General features: G+C 45.1%; 1 protein-coding gene across 5 annotated transcripts in view; it reads left to right on the top strand.

Annotated features, from left to right (window-relative positions):
* The window catches only part of LOC121539108 (kinesin-like protein KIF3A), a 29,320-nt gene that overhangs the window by 6,715 nt on the left and 2,710 nt on the right, over positions 1-19,895 (top strand). Inside the window, exons 8-15 of one of the 5 annotated variants that reach the window (XM_041847369.2) lie at positions 92-266; positions 1,045-1,131; positions 4,992-5,063; positions 12,235-12,243; positions 14,900-15,056; positions 15,316-15,496; positions 17,478-17,588; positions 18,564-18,689. In XM_041847369.2, coding sequence (XP_041703303.1) covers positions 92-266; positions 1,045-1,131; positions 4,992-5,063; positions 12,235-12,243; positions 14,900-15,056; positions 15,316-15,496; positions 17,478-17,588; positions 18,564-18,689 — 918 coding nt within the window. The remainder of the gene's footprint in view (positions 1-91; positions 267-1,044; positions 1,132-4,991; positions 5,064-12,234; positions 12,244-14,899; positions 15,057-15,315; positions 15,497-17,477; positions 17,589-18,563; positions 18,690-19,895) is intronic. The other 4 variants (XM_041847375.2, XM_041847384.2, XM_041847391.2 and 1 more) reach the window with 4 other exon arrangements.

A 19,895-nucleotide genomic window follows, 5' to 3' on the forward strand; every position in this document is an offset into this window, starting at 1 on the left:
ATTTAATATTAAGTCTGTTCTTTCATAAAAAGGTCTGATTTTGCTCTGTCATAATATGTATTGTATTCTCATAAACCTTTTCAACGGTCAGTGTGCGAACATCGGCCCAGCGGACTATAACTACGACGAGACCATCAGCACGCTGCGTTACGCCAACCGGGCCAAGAACATTAAGAACAAAGCCCGGATCAATGAGGACCCCAAGGATGCCCTGCTACGGCAGTTCCAAAAGGAGATTGAAGAGCTTAAGAAGAAACTCCAAGAAGGTTAGTTAGTGTTCCACTCTATTAATGCTGTCTTAGACTTTAAGGGCTGGTTTCCCATTTTCCTAGTCATAGACTGAAAAGCATGCTTAGTGGAGAATCGTTTTAGTCCAGGACTAGTCTTAATCTATTTCTAGTTAACCTTCGCTTAGGGTTTAAGGAGAGTAAGCCTTTGCTTAGGGTTTAAGGAGAGTTAACCTGCGCTTAGTGTTTAAGGAGAGTTACAGTGGCATGCGAAAGTATTCACCCCTGATCTGTACTTCTCCATTTACCGTACTTCTCCACAACTTTGTCCCTGACCTGTTTGGAGAGCTCCTTGGTCTTCATGGTGCCGCTTGCATGGTGGTGCCCCTTGCTTAGTGGTGTTGCAGACTCTGGGGTCTTTCAGAACAGGTGTATATATATACTGAGATCATGTGACAGATCATGTGACACTTAGATTGCACGCAGGTGGAATTTATTTAACTAATTATGTGACTTCTGAAGGTAATTGGTTGCACCAGATCTTATTTAGGGGCTTCATAGCAAAGGGGGTGAATACATATGCACGCACCACTTTTCCGTTATTTATTTTTTAGAATTTTTGAAAACAAGTTATTTTTTAAATTTCACTTCACCAATTTGGACTATTTTGTGTATGTCCATTACATGAAATCCAAATAATAATCCATTTAAATTACAGGTTGTAATGCAACAAAATAGGAAAAACGCCAAGGGGGATGAATAATAAAGGGTTTAAGGAAAGTTTGTAACTACATTTTGTTGTGTTCTGCTGTTCCAGGGGAAGAGATCTCAGGGTCGGAGGGCAGTGGATCAGAGGAGATGGATGAAGGAGATGACGAGGGAAGAGGAGGAAGGAAACGGAGAGGTAAGGGGACCCGTTCTTCCTGTCTCCCAACAGGAGTGTGTGAATGGTACTTTGGCTCCTTATGAAGGGCACTAGGTCTCTGTGAAGGGCACTAGGTCTCTGTGAAGGGCACTAGGCTTCTATGAAGTGTACTGGGCTTTGGTCAAAAGGGAATAGGATGCTATTTGGGATGCAGTAGAGGACTGCTCCCCAGTCCCCAAGTCCCCCGATGCTTTTTAAAAGTTAATATATGAAGAAAATAGGTTTCAGAGAAGAGTTGGGTTTGTTTCTGGCAACTCTGCTCCCAGCACTGCAGGAGAAAGATGCACTCTTAATACAACGGGGAAGAAACTGATGCATGACTTCTTGCACACATACTCATCTTAGTAATTTGTTGTTGATGCTATCATCAAAGGTTTGTCCGCCCACATGGGAATGATTTGTCAGCCAGATGTTAGACATGATTATTAGTGCGGGCTTTTTTCCTTATGACTAAAATGAGTCTGCATCCCCTTTCTAAATAATCACACTAAAAGTACCTAGAAGACGTGTAGAGACAGAGAGAGAACCATGGCCTCTGTGTGTGTCTGGCATATTAAACACTAAACAGGTTTCGGTAGAGTCAGCTAGGAAGTTCCCCAAGGCGCAGTCACCTTGCCCTTTAGGCAAAAGGTGTACACAGCGACAGTGCCTTCAGAAAGTATTCACACCCCTTGACTTATTCCACATTTTGTTCTGTTACAGCCTGAATTAAAAAATTATTAAATTGATGTTTTTCTCTCACCCATCTACACACAATATCCCATAATGACAGTGAAAATATGTTTTTAGAAATTCTTGCAAATGTATTGAAAATGAAATACGTAAGTATTCACACCCCTGAGTCAATACATGTCAGAATCACCCTTGGCAGCGATTACAGCTGTGAGTTCTGGGTAAGTCTCTAAGATCTTTCCACACCTGGATTGTACAATATTTGCCCATTATTATTTTCAAAATTCTTCAAGCTCTGTCAAATTCGATCATTGCTAGACAACCATTTTCAGGTCTTGCCATAGATTTTCAAGTAGATTTAAGTCAAAACTGTAACTCGGCCACTCAGGAACATTAACTGTCTTCTTGGTAAGCAACTCCAGTGTATATTTGGCCTTGTGTTTTAGGTTATTGTCCTGCTGAAAGGTGAATTAATTTCCCAGTGTCTGGTGGAAAGCAGACAACCAGGTTTTTGTCTAGGATTTTGCCAGTGCTTAGCTCCATTCCGTTTCTTTTTTATCCTGAAAAACTCCCCAAAACCTTAATGATTACAAGCGTAACAATTACCATAACATGATGTAGCCACCACTTTGCCTGAAAATATGGAGAGTGCTACTCAGTAATATGTTGAAATGTTTGGGGAAAATCCAAAACACGTTGTGTTCAGGACAAAAAGTGAATTGCTTTGCCACATTTTTGGCAGTATTATTTTACTGCGTTGTTGCAAACAGGATGCATGTTTTGGAATATTTTTTATTCTGTACAGGCTTTCTTTTCACTCTGTCAAATAGGTTAGTATTGTGGAGTCAAATAGGTTAATGTTGATCCATCCTCAGTTTTCTCCTATCACAGCCATTAAACTCGAACTGTTTTAAAGTCACCATTGGCCGTATGTTGAAATCCCTGAGCAGTTTCCTTCCTCTCCGGCAACTGAGTTAGGAAGGACGCCTGTATCTTTGTAGTGACTGGGTTTATTCATACACCATCCAAAGTGTAACTAATAACTTCACCATGCTCAAAGGGATATTCAATGTCTGCTTCGTTTATTTTAACCCATCTACCAATAGGTGCCCTTCTTTGCGAGGCATTGGAAACCTCCCTGGTCTTTGTGGTTGAATCTGTGTTTGGAATTCATTGCTCGACTGAGCGACCTTACAGATAATTGCATGTGTGGGCTACAGAGATGAGGTAGTCATTCAAAAATCATGTTAAACACTATTATTACACACACAGTCCATGCAACTTAGTTTAGGCTTGCCATAACAAAGGGGTTGAATACTTATTGACTCAAGACATTTCAGCTTTTCATTTTTAATTCATCTGTAAACATTTAGAAAAACATAATTCCACTTTGACATTATGGGGTATTGTATGTAGGTCAGTGACAACAAGATCTAAATTTAGACCACTTAAAATTCAGTCTGTAACAGAACAAAATGTGGAAAATGTCAAGGGGTGTGAATACTTTCTGAAGGCACTGTTCGCGTCAGAATGATCGGTCGCACACAATCCTCAAAGTATTACTGTATTTATTGGGACCTCCTGATACTCTTTAATACACTGCTATAATAGTATAGCTAGTGCCTTGACAGTTTTTCTTGGTCATGTGACCTGATCAGGAAAAACTCTGGGCCCTGTGTATAACCTTGTAGCCTTGGTGCTCTTTAAATTAGATGTTGGATTCTAATGGTGATGCACTGTACATTATTGTGTGTGTGTGTGTGTGTGTTAGGGCTTGGCGATATGGCCTAAAAATCATATTTTATCATGTCTTATTATTATGTGCGGTTCACGATATACACTGAGGACACCCGCTCTTTCCATGAAATAGACTGACCAGGTGAATCCAGGTGAAAGCTATGGTCCCTTATTGATGTCACTTGTTAAATACATTTCAATCAGTGTAGATAAAGGGGAGGAGACAGGTTAAAAGAAGGATGTTAAAGCCTTGAGACAATTGAGACATGGATTTTGTATGTTGTCATTCAGAGGGTGAATGGGCAAGACAAAAGATTTAAAGTGCCTTTGAACAAGGTATGGTAGTAGGTGCCAGGCGCACCGGTTTAAGAACTGCAACGCTGCTGTGTTTTTCATGTTCAACAGTTTCCTGTGTGTCTCAAGGATGGTCCACCACCCAAAGGACATCCAGCCAACTTGACACAACTGTGGGAAGCATTGTAGTCAACATGGGCCAGCATCCCTGTGGAACACCTTCGACACCTTGTAGAGAGTCCATGCCCCGATGAATTTATGCTGTCCTGAGGGTGGTGCTACTCAATATTAGGAAGGTGTTCTTAATGTTTTTTACACTCAGTGTAGTTTAACCTGCTTTTTTTCCAATAATCACTGTCCTGGCTTGTCTGTCTATGAAAATGCCCTTTTGGTTACAGATCTGGGTGCAGTTTGAGGAGTTGAAAGGTTAACTTCTCCTCTATTACAGTAAAATAATGTCTCAATGAGTTTTCGGTGTCCATATGACCGGTTCTGTTGGACCAAACCTCAAATGCAAATAGCGAGTTGAAACTGCTTGTTGTCAGATAGGAGGAAGTGATCTCTAGTCTTTGTTGTTGTGAGTGGGAGGGGCTTGGTGCACAGTGCACACAGCACTGAAGGAGACAAGACCATAAAGCAGTGCAGTTTGAGGAGTTGAAAGGTAAAATAATGTCTCAATGCCAAACTGGAGATGTAGTTTTTTTTTAACCTCGATTCTTGCCATACAGGCATTTGGAACATCGCACTAAAACATACCTTTAAATGAGTTTGATATATCGCCCATCCCTAGTGTGTGTGTGTGTGTGTGTGTGTGTGTGTGTGTCCCTGTGTGTGTGTGCGTGCGTGCGTCCACTGTCCATGTGCTGCTTAATGTAGCTGGTTATATCAAGCGCTTAGGATTGGCTTGTAGGCTGGTTGCTCTCCAGGTTTGTTGCTCTTTCTCTATGACCCCATCCACCCCATCTCGCTCTCTCTGTGGTCGGCGTGTCCCTGGAGCCTCTCTCTCTTTCTCCTCTCTCCGTATCTTGTCTCTCCCTCCCTCTCCCCATCCTTCCATCAGCCCCCCCTGTCCTCTCGCCATCTCTGTCTGTGTTTGACGTGTCCCTGTTGAGTGTCTACTCTACTCTGTGTTGCAGGCGGTAGCTCCAGTAGCTCAGACTGCTCTGTAGCAGCACAGACCACTGAGGAGAAACCCAAGGCTCAGACTAGTGAGTGGGAGCAGCTTGCTGTCTGCACTACCAACCCTACCACCCCTACCAACCCTACCAACCCTACCACCCCTACCACCCCTACCACCACTACCACCCCTACCAACCCTACCACCCCTACCACCACTACCACCCCTACCAACCCTACCACCCCTACCACCCCCTACCACCCCTACCACCCTACCACACTACCACCCCTACCACCCCTACCACCACTACCACCCCTACCACCACTACCACCCCTACCACCACTACCACCCCTACCAACCCTACCACCCCTACCACCACTACCACCCCTACCAACCCTACCACCACTACCACCCCTACCACCACTACCACCCCTACCACCACTACCACCCCTACCACCCCTACCACCCCCTACCACCACTACCACCCCTACCACCCCTACCACCCCCTACCACCCCTACCAACCCTACCACCCCTACCACCACTACCACCCCTACCACCCCTACCACCACTACCACCCCTACCACCACTACCACCCCTACCAACCCCTACCACCACTACCACCCCTACCACCACTACCACCCCTACCACCCCTACCACCACTACCACCCCTACCACCACTACCACCCCTACCACCACTACCACCCCTACCAACCCCTACCACCCCTACCACCCCTACCACCACTACCACCCCTACCACCACTACCACCCCTACCACCACTACCACCCCTACCACCCCTACCACCCCTACCAACCCTACCACCCCTACCACCCCTACCACCACTACCACCCCTACCACCACTACCACCCCTACCACCCCTACCACCCCTACCACCCCTACCACCACTACCACCCCCTACCACCACCTACCACCCCTACCACCCCTACCACCACTACCACCCCTACCACCACTACCACCCCTACCACCACTACCACCCCTACCACCACTACCACCCCCTACCACCCCTACCACCACCACCCTACCACCACTACCACCCCTACCAACACTACCACCCCTACCACCACTACCACCCCTACCAACCCTACCACCCCTACCACCCCTACCACCCCTACCACCCCTACCACCCCTACCACCCCTACCACCCCTACCACCACTACCACCCCTACCACCCCTACCACCCCTACCACCACTACCACCCCTACCAACCCTACCACCCCTACCACCACTACCACCCCTACCAACCCTACCACCCCTACCACCCCTACCACCCCTACCAACCCTACCACCACTACCAACACCTACCAACCCCTACCACCCCTACCACCACTACCACCCCTACCAACCCTACCACCCCTACCACCCCTACCACCCCTACCAACCCTACCACCCCTACCACCCCTACCACCCCTACCACCCCTACCACCCCTACCACCCCTACCACCCCTACCACCCCTACCACCCCTACCACCCCTACCAACCCTACCAACCCTACCACCACTACCACCACTACCAACCCTACCACCCCTACCACCACTACCACCCCTACCAACCCTACCACCCCTACCACCACTACCACCCCTACCAACCCTACCACCCCTACCACCCTACCACCCCTACCAACCCTACCACCCCTACCACCCCTACCACCCTACCACCCCTACCAACCCTACCACCCCTACCAACCCTACCACCCCTACCACCCTACCACCCCTACCACCCCTACCACCCCCTACCACCCCTACCAACCCTACCAACCCTACCACCCCTACCAACCCCTACCACCCCTACCACCCCTACCACCCCTACCACCCCTACCACCCCTACCACCCCTACCACCCCTACCAACCCTACCACCCCTACCACCCCTACCACCCCTACCACCCCCTACCACCCCTACCACCCCTACCAACCCTACCACCACTACCCCTACCACCCCTACCACCACTACCACCACTACCAACCCTACCACCCCTACCACCCCTACCACCACTACCACCACTACCAACCCTACCACCCCTACCACCACTACCACCCCTACCACCACTACCACCACTACCAACCCTACCACCCCTACCAACCCTACCACCCCTACCACCCCTACCACCCCTACCACCCCTACCACCCCTACCACCCCTACCACCCCTACCACCCCTACCACCCCTACCACCCCTACCACCCCTACCACCCCTACCACCCCTACCAACCCTACCACCCCTACCACCCCTACCAACCCTACCAACCCTACCACCCCTACCAACCCTACCACCCCTACCAACCCTACCACCACTACCAACCCTACCACCCCTACCACCCCTACCAACCCTACCACCCCTACCACCCCTACCACCCCTACCACCCCTACCAACCCTACCAACCCTACCACCCCTACCACCCCTACCAACCCTACCAACCCTACCACCCCTACCACCCCTACCAACCCTACCACCCCTACCACCCCTACCACCACTACCAACCCTACCACCCCTACCACCAAATGCTAGTTAATATGGTCCAGGGACCGTATTCACAAAGCGTCCCAGAGTTGGGAGTGCTGATTATAGGATCTGTTTTGCCTTTTAGGCCTATCATAATGATGTTATGGACAAGCGGACCTGATCCTAGGTCAGCACTCTTACTCTAAGAAGCTTGATAGGCCCAGGCCTACATACTGGCTCTGATCTGTAGGTGCTTTGGCTAACTCCTCAGAATATTGTTGACAGGTGTTGTCTAAAGCATGTATTCCTCAGGACCAGGCTAACCAACCATCCCCTCCTAATGTTAACCTGCCCTGCCTGCCTGCCCTGCCTGCCTGCCCTGCCAGTCCTATAGATATAAGGTACACAGCCTTCCCCTGCCAGTCCTATAGATATAAGGTACACAGCCTTCCCCTGCCAGTCCTATAGATATAAGGTACACAGTCTCCCCCTGCCAGTCCTATAGATATAAGGTACACAGCCTTCCCCTGCCAGTCCTATAGATATAAGGTACACAGCCTTCCCCTGCCAGTCCTATAGATATAAGGTACACAGCCTTCCCCTGCCAGTCCTATAGATATAAGGTACACAGCCTTCCCCTGCCAGTCCTATAGATATAAGGTACACAGCCTTCCCCTGCCAGTCCTATAGATATAAGGTACACAGCCTTCCCCTGCCAGTCCTATAGATATAAGGTACACAGCCTTCCCCTGCCAGTCCTATAGATATAAGGTACACAGCCTTCACCTGCCAGTCCTATAGATATAAGGTACACAGCCTCCCCCTGCCAGTCCTATAGATATAAGGTACACAGCCTTCCCCTGCCAGTCCTATAGATATAAGGTACACAGCCTTCCCCTGCCAGTCCTATAGATATAAGGTACACAGCCTCCCCCTGCCAGTCCTATAGATATAAGGTACACAGCCTCCCCCTGCCAGTCCTATAGATATAAGGTACACAGCCTTCCCCTGCCAGTCCTATAGATATAAGGTACACAGTCCAAATGCCCCTACAAACAGCAATACAAACTGCTTTCTACAATCTTCATTGTGGGGGATAGAGTTGAACCCAAGAAGGATGATGTCTCAGCTGACTGTGGGGATAGAGTTGAACCCAAGAAGGATGATGTCTCAGCGTACTGGGGGGATAGAGTTGAACCCAAGAAGGATGATGTCTCAGCGTACTGGGGGGATAGAGTTGAAATCAAGAAGGATGATGTCTCAGCGTACTGGGGGGATAGAGTTGAACCCAAGAAGGATGATGTCTCAGTTGACTGGAGGGATAGAGTTGAACCCAAGAAGGATGATGTCTCAGTTGACTGGAGGGATAGAGTTGAACCCAAGAAGGATGATGTCTCAGTTGACTGGAGGGATAGAGTTGAACCCAAGAAGGATGATGTCTCAGTTGACTGGAGGGATAGAGTTGAACCCAAGAAGGATGATGTCTCAGTTGACTGGAGGGATAGAGTTGAACCCAAGAAGGATGATGTCTCAGTTGACTGGAGGGATAGAGTTGAACCCAAGAAGGATGATGTCTCAGCTGTGAAGGGAATTCCTAAACTACACTGAACGAAAATGTAAACGCAACATGTAAAGTGTTGGTCCCATGTTTCATGAGCTGCGATGGAATATCCCATAAATACACACAAAAAGCTTATTTCTCTCAAATCTTGTGCACAAATTTGTTTACATCCCTGTAAGTGTGCATTTAACCTTTGCTAAGATAATCCATCCACCTGACAGGTGTGGCATATCAAGAAGCAGATTAAACAGTATGATCATTACACAGGTGCACCTTTTGCTGGGGACAATAAAAGGCCATTCTAAAATGATTCAGAAATGCCACAGAAGTCTCAAGTTTTGTCTCAAGTTTTGAGGGAGCGTGCAATTGGCATGCTGACTGCAGGAATGTCCACCAGAGCTGTTAGCAGATAATTGAATGTTAATTTCTCTACCATAAGCCTCCTCCAACGTCGTTTTAGAGAATTTGGCTGTACGTCCAACTGGCCACTTAACCGCAGACCACGTGTATGGTGCTGTGTGGGCGAGTGGTTTGCTGATGTCAATGTTGTGAACAGAGTGCCCCATGGTGGCGGTGGGATTATGGTATGGGCAGGCATAAACTACGGACAACGAACACAATTGCATTTTATCAATGGCAATTTCAATGCACAGAGATACCATGACAAGATCCTGAGGCCCATTGTCGTGCCATTCATCCGCCGCCATCACCACATGTTTCAGCATAATAATGCATGGCCCAATGTCGCAAGGATCTGTACACAATTCCTGCAAGCTGAAAATGGCCTGCATACTCACCAGACATGTCACCCATTGAGCATGTTTGGAATGCTCTGGATCGACATGTACGACAGCGTGTTCCAGTTCCCGGCAATATCCAGCAACTTTGCAAAGCCATTGAAGAGGAATGGGACAACATTCCACAGGCCACAATCAACAGCCTGATCAACTCTATGCAAAGGAGATGTGTCGCGCTGCATGAGGCAAATGGTGGTCACACCAGACACTGACTGGTTTTCTGATCCACGCCCCTACTTTTTTTAAGGTATCTGTGACCAGCAGATGCATATCTGTATTCCCAGTCATGTGAAATCCATAGATTAGGGCCTGATTTTTAAAAATGTATTTAACCTTTATTTAACTAGCAAGACAGTTAAGAACAAATTCTTATTTACAATGACGGCCTACCCCGGCCAAACCTTCCCCTAACCCTGAGGACACTGGGCCAATTGTGCGCCGCCCTATGGGACTCCCGATCACAGCCGGGTGTGATTCTTAATCACTTGATTTTCTTTATCTCACCCCTCTGTCATACATGATACATCTATATCAGCACCACTGCTACATGTCTCTATCTATCTAACCACTATATCAACACTACTGCTACATGTCTCTATCTATCTAACCACTATATCAACACTACTGCTACATGTCTCTATCTATCTAACCACTATATCAACACTACTGCTACATGTCTCTATCTATCTAACCACTATATCAACACTACTGCTACATGTCTCTATCTATCTAACCACTATATCAACACTACTGCTACATGTCTCTATCTATCTAACCACTATATCAACACTACTGCTACATGTCTCTATCTATCTAACCACTATATCAACACTACTGCTACATGTCTCTATCTATCTAACCACTATATCAACACTACTGCTACATGTCTCTATCTAACCACTATATCAACACTACTGCTACATGTCTCTATCTATCTAACCACTATATCAACACTACTGCTACATGTCTCTATCTATCTAACCACTATATCAACACTACTGCTACATGTCTCTATCTAACCACTATATCAACACTACTGCTACATGTCTCTATCTATCTAACCACTATATCAACACTACTGCTACATGTCTCTATCTAACCACTATATCAACACTACTGCTACATGTCTCTATCTATCTAACCACTATATCAACACTACTGCTACATGTCTCTATCTATCTAACCACTATATCAACACTACTGCTACATGTCTACTGTGTACAGTTCTGACTTACCTTAATTCACAGCTGATATTACTGTATTTTCTGTTTTTATAATCAGTTTGTTTCTTACAGAGGTAAAACAGGGCTTTTGTTGGAAACGTTTAAGAGGGACAAGGTTGGGGTCATACAGGGCTTTTGTTGGAAACGTTTAAGAGGGACAAGGTTGGGGTCATACAGGGCTTTTGTTGGAAACGTTTAAGAGGGACAAGGTTGGGGTCATACAGGGCTTTTGGAAAACATCAACATTAGTTTTCATCTCCACCATTTCATTTATCAAGAGACACAGATCTATTTCCTGTTTTATGTCACTCCTATCATGCTGATCCTGTTGCTCTCTATATATCTCATTCTCTCTCTCTTACTCTATTTATGTCTTTCTGATTCTCTGTCTCCAATTTCTCTCTCTTGTTCTGTTTCTCAGTCTGTCTGTCCCTCTCTCTGTCTGTCTATGTGTATGTCAGCCAAGGGAGTGGGCTCACTCACAATTTTGCCTAAGAACACAGCCATTAATAAAGAATGGTACCAACATATCCTCAGAGAGCAACTTCTCCCAACTATCCAAGAACAGTTTCGTGACGAACAATGCCTTTTCCAGCATGATGGAGCACCTTGCCATAAGGCAAAAGTGATAACTAAGTGGCTCGGGGAACAAAACATCGATATTTTGGGTCCATGGCCAGGAAACTCCCCAGACCTTAATCCCATAGAGAACGTGTGGTCAATCCTCAAGAGGCGGGTGGACAAACAAAAACCCACAAATTCGGACAAACTCCAAGCATTGATTATGCAAGAATGGGCTGCCATCAGTCAGGATGTGGCCCAGAAGTTAATTGACAGCATGCTAGGGCGGATTGCAGAGGTCTTGAAAAAGAAGGGTCAACACTGCAAATATTGACTCTTTGCATAAACTTAATGTAATTGTCAACAAAAGCTTTTGACACTTATGGAATGCTTGTAATTATAGTTCAGTATACCATAGTAACATCTGAGAAAAATATCTCATAACACTGAAGTAGCAAACTTTGTGAAGACCAATACTTGTGTCTTTCTCAAAACTTTTGACCACGACTGTATGTGCCTTCTCTCTGTAGAGTCTTGACGACTGTTCCATGTCACTGTATAATGTGTTGTCTTCTCACTCTTCTTCCTCCTCCTCCTCCTCCTCTGCTCCTGGTGCAAAATGCTTCCTGTCTGACTCTGACTCGCTATACTCCTGTTAATACAAGAAGAAAGAGGTTGGTGCCAGAACATCCTCTGTAGATAGATAAATAACTCCCATATATAAGCTGCTTCCCCAACTGACCACAATCAATAATGTCTGTGTTCCAAACTGCACCCTATTCCCTACGTAGAGGGCCCTGGTCAAAAGTAAGGCACAGAATGGGTAACAGGGTGCCGTTTGGGACACAGCCAATGTCTAGTCTGGTCCTAGATCTGTACAGGGCATTCGGACAGGATTCATTCCCCTTGACTTTTTCCACATTTTGTTACGTTACAGCCTTATTCTAAAACGGATTAAATAAAAATAAATCAGTCTACACACAATACCCCATAATGACAAAACGAAAACAGGTTTTTAGAAAACAGAAACCTTATTTACATAAGTATTCAGACCCTTTGCTATGAGACTCGAAATTGAGCGCCGGTGCATCCTGTTTCCATTGATAATCCTTATGATGTTTCTACAACTTGATTGGAGTCCACCTGTGGTGAATGTAATTGATTGGACATTATTTGGAAAGGCACACACCTGTCTATATAAGGTCCCACAGTTGACAGTGCTTGTCAGAGCAAAAACCAAGCCATGAGGTCGAAGGAATTGTCCGTAGAGCTCCGAGACAGGATTGTGTCGAGGCACAGATCTGGGGAAGGGTACCAAGACATTTCTGCAGCATTGAAGGTCCCCAAGAACACAGTGGCCTCCATCATTCTTAAATGGAAAAAGTTTGGAACCACCAAGACTCTTCCTAGAGCTGTCCGCCCGGCCAAACTGAGCAATCAGGGGAGAAGGGCCTTGGTCAGGGAAGTGACCAAGAACCTGATGGTCACTCTGACAGAGCTCCAGAATTCCTCTCTGGAGTTGGGAGAACCTTCAAGAAGGACAACCATCTCTGCAGCACTCCACCAATCAGGCCTTTATGGTAGAGTGGCCAGACAGAAGCCACTCCTCAGTAAAAGGCACATGACAGCCCGCTTGGAGTTTGTCAAAAGGTACCCAAAGGACTCTCAGACCATGAGAAACAAGATTCTCTGGTCTGATGAAACCAAGATTGAACTCTTTGGCCTGAATGCCAAGCGTCACATCTGGAGGACACCTGGCACCATCCCTACGGTGAACTGTGGTGGCAGCATCATGCTGTGGGGATGTTTTTCAGCAGCAGGGACTGGAAAACTAGTCAGGATCAAGGGAAAGATGAACGGCGCAAAGTACAGAGAGATCCTTGATGAAAACCTGCTCCAGAGTGCTCAGGACCTCAGACTGGGGTGAAGGTTCACTTTCCAACAGGACAACGACCCTAAGCACACAGCCTTGAGTGGCCCAGCCAGAGCCCGAACTTGAACCGGATCCAACATCTCTGGAGAGACCTGAAAATAGCTGAGCAGTGACGCTCCCCATCCAACCTGACAGATCTTGAGAGGATCTGCAGAGAAGAATGGGAGAAACTCCCCAAATATAGGTGTGCCAAGCTTGTAGCGTCATACCCAAGAAGGCTTGAGGCTGTAATCGCTGCCAAAGGTGCTTCAACAAAGTACTGAGTTAAGGCCCTGAATACTTATGTAAATATGATGCATAAAAAATATATATTGTATTGGTATTGTGTGTAGATTGATGAGGGGGAAAAAAACGACTTAATCAATTTTAGAATAAGGCTTTACTCTGGATGTCCGACAGATCTGGGACCAGGTTATAATTGCAATGTCTTTCAGTGAACTATTGAATTTAATTTAATTATCAAACAAATAGAATGTAATTTAATTGACTAACTAGCGTTAACGCTAACAAAAACGGCAACCGAATGAAATCTATTGTTGAGTCAGTCAGTATGAATGAAGGTTCTCTCTATTCTACTGTACTGCCACGCTGACTATCTTGGTCTTCCCCCTGTCACTTACGTCTTCATGTCTATAGCTCTGAGAGAGCCTTGTGCCGGACATATGAGTAGGCCTGAAGCCTGCACTCTGTCTAGGAGCAGGTCTCAGATGGCACCCGATTCTCTATGTAGTGCACTACTTTTGGTCAAAAGTAGTGCACCATTTGGACACACACACAGATATTTAAATGCACCTTTTAATTTCCTGCTCTTAATCTAATGAATAGTTTCTCCAGAAAGTACTGACTTCTGTCTCTTCGTCAAGGAGCTAATTCATACAGTTGATGCTGTTTTTACTGCTCTGTAGGAGACTGTAGCTACTATTGATCACCTTGAGAGAGTGACAATATGTGGATTAAATCTAATATTTGACTAATTAACCATTTGTAATATGATGTGCTGTGTTAGCATGGTCCCAGATCTGTTTGTGCACGTTGTGACTATGACCATAGGAGTTGGCGAAGACATTGATCTGGGACCAGACTAGTGCTGTCTAAGCAAACCTACGAGTCAGACTGAGTTAGGTGTAGGGTGATGTTGCCCCTAGATGCAGATCTTGGATCACAATTGCATTTTCTAATGGTTAAGTTTAGGTTTGGGGGAGGGGGATCTGAGCCTAGATCTGCATGTTGGACCTAGGGGAAACTTCACCCCTGACCCGGTGTGTTGAGGTGGTAGAGATAATCTAAAGAATGACATGTCATTAGGAAACGTCCATGATGGCTGTGGACTTCGGGGATGGCTCTATAAGTCAAATAAATGATGATCACTATTATTATTATTATTATTATTATTAAAGGGAAGAAGAAGGTTTCTCCTGACAAGATGGTGGAGATGCAGGCGAAGATCGAGGAGGAGAGGAAGGAGCTAGAAGCCAAGCTGGATATGGAGGAGGAGGAGAGGAACAAGGCCAGGGCAGAACTGGAGAAGAGAGAGAAGGACCTGCTCAAAGCACAGTGAGGACAGTCTGGGGTTGCAAAATTCCAGAAACATTCCCCATATTCCCAAGTTTTCCAGAAATCACAGTTGAAGAATAATCTACTGCTTTAAAATATGATCTAACGCTAGCCCCCCTACCCCTAGATACATTTGGGTGACCTCTTGTAGATCTGAGACATCCTAGAAGGGTATAAGCAATATGCCAGAAACTCCACCTAGCCTACTAAAGGTATTTTCAGATCTGCTGACCCCTGACCTCTAACCACCTCCCCCCAGGCAGGAGCACCACCTGCTGCTGGAGAAGTTGTCAGCCCTGGAGAAGAAGGTGATCGTAGGAGGAGTGGACCTCCTGGCCAAGGCTGAGGAGCAGGAGAAACTACTGCAGGAGTCTAACAATGAGTTAGAGGAGAGACGCAGGAGGGCTGAGCAGCTCCGCAGAGAGCTAGAGGAGAAGGAGGTATATCACCTTACACATTATATTACAGTGCCTTCAGAAAGTATTCACACCCCTTGACTTTTTCCACATTTTGTTGTTACTGCCTGAATTTAAAATGAATTAAATTCAGATTTTGTGTCACTGGCCTACACACAATAGCCCATAATGTCAGTGGAATTATTTTATTTTTTTCGAAATTCAGGCTGTAACACAACAAAAAAGTCAAGGGGTGTGAATACTTTTTGAAGGCACTGTACATCTCTATATGGAGGTAATACTATCAACTCAAAACAGCGCTGCAGAGAACTGGAGGAAGAGGAGTTATAGCACAGAATGAAATAGAACATCTACATTGTGGCGGGGGGGTAACCAGGCTGAGTCCTAGTTCAGACAACTGAAGAGTTGTAAGACAAATGCCAGTCATTTCCACCACACTTCCTCTGTCTGAGGTGGAGCGCGGATGATGATAAGTGGCGCTGTGGAGATGTGATGAGTGGTATTTTTGGTACGAGGGCACCGACAGGAAAAGGATATGACATCATCATCATCATCATTCTCAGCATATTGGGTACCGAAATGAGTCATAAAGTAGAAACAACTGTGGCATGTCCAAATGGCACCCAATTCCCTACATAGTGCACTACATTTGACCAGAGCCCTATGTCGGGGGGTACAACGACCAAACATTTAGAGAACAGATTCTTTTATGGGACAATATACAAATGTTTTTGTACAAGATAATTAGAAAAATTTGTAAATGTATACATTGGTTATTCTAATTTGAATACATTTTGATGAGAGATGAAAATGTAATGAATTTAACGTTATTTGTTGATGTGAAAAATCTACATTTACCGATTTTGAAGGTTGTCATTAGATTTAGGGTGGGATGGGGTCGTCAGAATTTCTGGTGAAAAAAAAATGGGCTATATGCTGAAAAAGTTTTGAATAGCACTGCCTTAAAGGTCCACTAAGTCAAACCAGTCAGAACCTTGCTAGTTCAGATCAGGTGCCTGCTTTGCTTTCCTCAGTCTGAAAATGGCAATGGCATCTGTCGATGAGCAGAGGAATTGAACATAATAACAGTTGCAAACTGTAAACAACAGACCAATAATAAAGGACCAGTACAGTCTTGATAAATCCCTAAAGCGTATTGCCTGATATTTCAGTAAAGAATGGTTGACTGAATGATCTCTCTAATTCCAACTAATTTTATGACATCAGCAATTTATTTTATGACATCAGCAGTTTATTTCATTACATCAGCAGTTTATTTCTTCACACACTCATCAATTCACTCTTTGATTCCATGAGGAAATCTGTTGAGTGTTCTGCTGAACTGAGCTAGTGGTATTTACTAGTATTCTGTAGGAGGATATCCCCTTGCCTTGCCAGTATACTGACGGAAGTTTAGACAGCAAGACCTTATCTCCTCTTCTCTCTGAACATCCCACCAGTGTTACGCAGGCAGGTCTACCTCAAATTGTGGGCTGTGTCCCAAATGGCACCCTATTGCCAAATGTAGTACACTACATAGGGAATAGGGCACCCTATTGGTCAAAAGTAGCACCCTCTATAGGGAATAGGGCACCCTATTGGTCAAAAGTAGTGCCCTCTATAGGGAATAGGGCACCCAATTGGTCAAAAGTAGTGCCCTCTATGTGGAATAGGGCACCCTATTGGTCAAAAGTAGTGCACTACATAGGGAATAGGGTGTCATTTGAGACAGCCATTGACTCCATCTTGTTTCTAGAGAAGACCAGAATGGGGTGAAAAAGCCTTCAGGTGTTATTGTTTTTCTGCATGTGCTGTTGTCTCCGGCTGGAGCAACCTTCTGTGTTAAAGCGACACTTTACAACTTTTTAACGTCAGATTCATTATCTCCAGCACCATACCAGTATCTACATGGAGATGATTCATATGAGGTTAAAAAGTGGTGAGGTTTCCCGTTAATGATAAAATAAATGAAATCCCAAACTCCCTGTTTGTGACGTCCATGCAGGCGGAGCGTCTGGACGTTGAGGAGAAGTACACCAGTCTGCAGGAGGAGGCTCAGGGGAAGACCAAGAAGCTGAAGAAAGTCTGGACCATGCTGATGGCTGCCAAGTCAGAGGTAAGAATGTCCAAGTCCCACGGGGCTCTGGTGAAAACTAGCACACTAGATAGTGAATAGCATGCATCCCAAGTGTTGTTGTCAAATGGATGACCTGCAGCAATAGCAGAACATTAACACATCATTGGTTCATTAGTTCATTAACACAGCATTGGTTCATTAGTTCATTAACACAGCATTGGTTCATTTCTTCATTAACACAGCAATGGTTAATTTCTTCATTAACACACAGCATTGGTTCATTTCTTCATTAACACAGCATTGGTTCATTTCTTCATTAACACACAGCATTGGTTCATTTCTTCATTAACACAGCATTGGTTCATTAGTTCATTAACACACAGCATTGGTTCATTTCTTCATTAACACAGCATTGGTTCATTTCTTCATTAACACAGCATTGGTTCATTTCTTCATTAACACACAGCATTGGTTCATTTCTTCATTAACACACAGCATTGGTTCATTTCTTCATTAACACAGCATTGGTTCATTAGTTCATTAACACACAGCATTGGTTCATTTCTTCATTAACACACAGCATTGGTTCATTTCTTCATTAACACAGCATTGGTTCATTTCTTCATTAACACACAGCATTGGTTCATTTCTTCATTAACACAGCATTGTTTCATTTCTTCATTAACACAGCATTGGTTCATTTCTTCATTAACACAGCATTGGTTCATTTCTTCATTAACACAGCATTGGTTCATTTCTTCATTAACACACAGCATTGGTTCATTTCTTCATTAACACAGCATTGGTTCATTTCTTCATTAACACACAGCATTGGTTCATTTCTTCATTAACACACAGCATTGGTTCATTTCTTCATTAACACACAGCATTGGTTCATTTCTTCATTAACACAGCATTGGTTCATTTCTTCATTAACACACAGCATTGGTTCATTTCTTCATTAACACACAGCATTGGTTCTGTGGTTATTCAGATATTGTTGTGTGTTGTCAGATGGCCGACCTGCAGCAGGAGCATCACCGGGAGATCGAGGGCCTGCTGGAGAATATCCGCCACCTCAGCAGAGAGCTACGACTGCAGATGCTCATCATAGACAACTTCATCCCACAGGAATACCAGGTGTGGGTGTGGGTGTGTAGGTACAGTTGAAGTCGGAAGTTTACATACACTTAGGTTGGAGTCATTAAAACGTTTTGTTTTTCAACCACTCCACACATTTCTTGTTAACAAGCTATAGTTTTTGCAAGTCGGTTAAGACATCTACTTTGTGCAATTTTTCCAACAATTGTTTACAGACAGATTATTTCACTTATAATTCACTGTATCACAATTACAGTTGTTCAGAAGTTTACATACACTAAGTTGACTGTGCCTTTAAACAGCTTGGAAAATTCCAGAAAATGATGTCATGGCTTTAGAAGCTTCTGATAAGCTAATTTTGACATAATTTGAGTCAATTGGAGGTGTACCCGTGGATGTATTTCAAGGCCTACCTTCAAACTCAGTGCCTCTTTGCTTGACATCATGGGAAAATGAAAATAAATCAGCCAAGACTTCAGAAAAAAAATGGTAGACCTCCACAAGTCTGGTTCATCCTTGGGAGCAATTTCCAAACGCCTGAAGGTACCACGTTCATCTGTACGAACAATAGTACGCAAGTGTAAACACCATGGGACCACGCAGCCGTCATACCGCTCAGGAAGGAGATGCGTTCTGTTTCCTAGAGATGAACGTACTCTGGTGCGAAAAGTGCAAATCAATCCCAGAACAACAGCAAAGGAACTTGTGAAGATGCTGGAGGAAACAGGTACAAAAGTATCTATATCCACAGTAAAACAAGTCCAATATCGACATAGCCTGAAAGGCCGCTCAGCAAGGAAGAAGCCACTGCTCCAAAACCGCCATAAAAAAGCCAGACTACGGTTTGCAACTGCACATGGGGACAAAGATCGTTCTTTTTGGAGAAATGTCCTCTGGTCTGATGAAACAAAAATAGAACTGTTTGGCCGTAATGACCATCGTTATGTTTGGAGGAACAAGGGGGTGGCTTGCAAGCCGAAGAACACCATCCCAACCGTGAAGCACGGGGGTGGCAGCGTCATGCTGTGGGGGTGCTTTGCTGCAGGAGGGACTGGTGCACTTCACAAAATAGATGGCATCATGAGGAAGGAAAATGATGTGGATATATTGAAGTCAGGAAGTTAAAGCTTGGTCACAAATGGGTCTTCCAAATGGACAATGACCCCAAGCATACTTCCAAAGTTGTGGCAAAATGGTTTAAGGACAACAAAATCAAGGTATTGGAGTGGCCATCACAAAGCCCTG

Source organism: Coregonus clupeaformis, chromosome 3, assembly GCF_020615455.1.
Source record: "Coregonus clupeaformis isolate EN_2021a chromosome 3, ASM2061545v1, whole genome shotgun sequence".
Classification (NCBI taxonomy): Eukaryota; Metazoa; Chordata; class Actinopteri; order Salmoniformes; family Salmonidae; genus Coregonus; species Coregonus clupeaformis.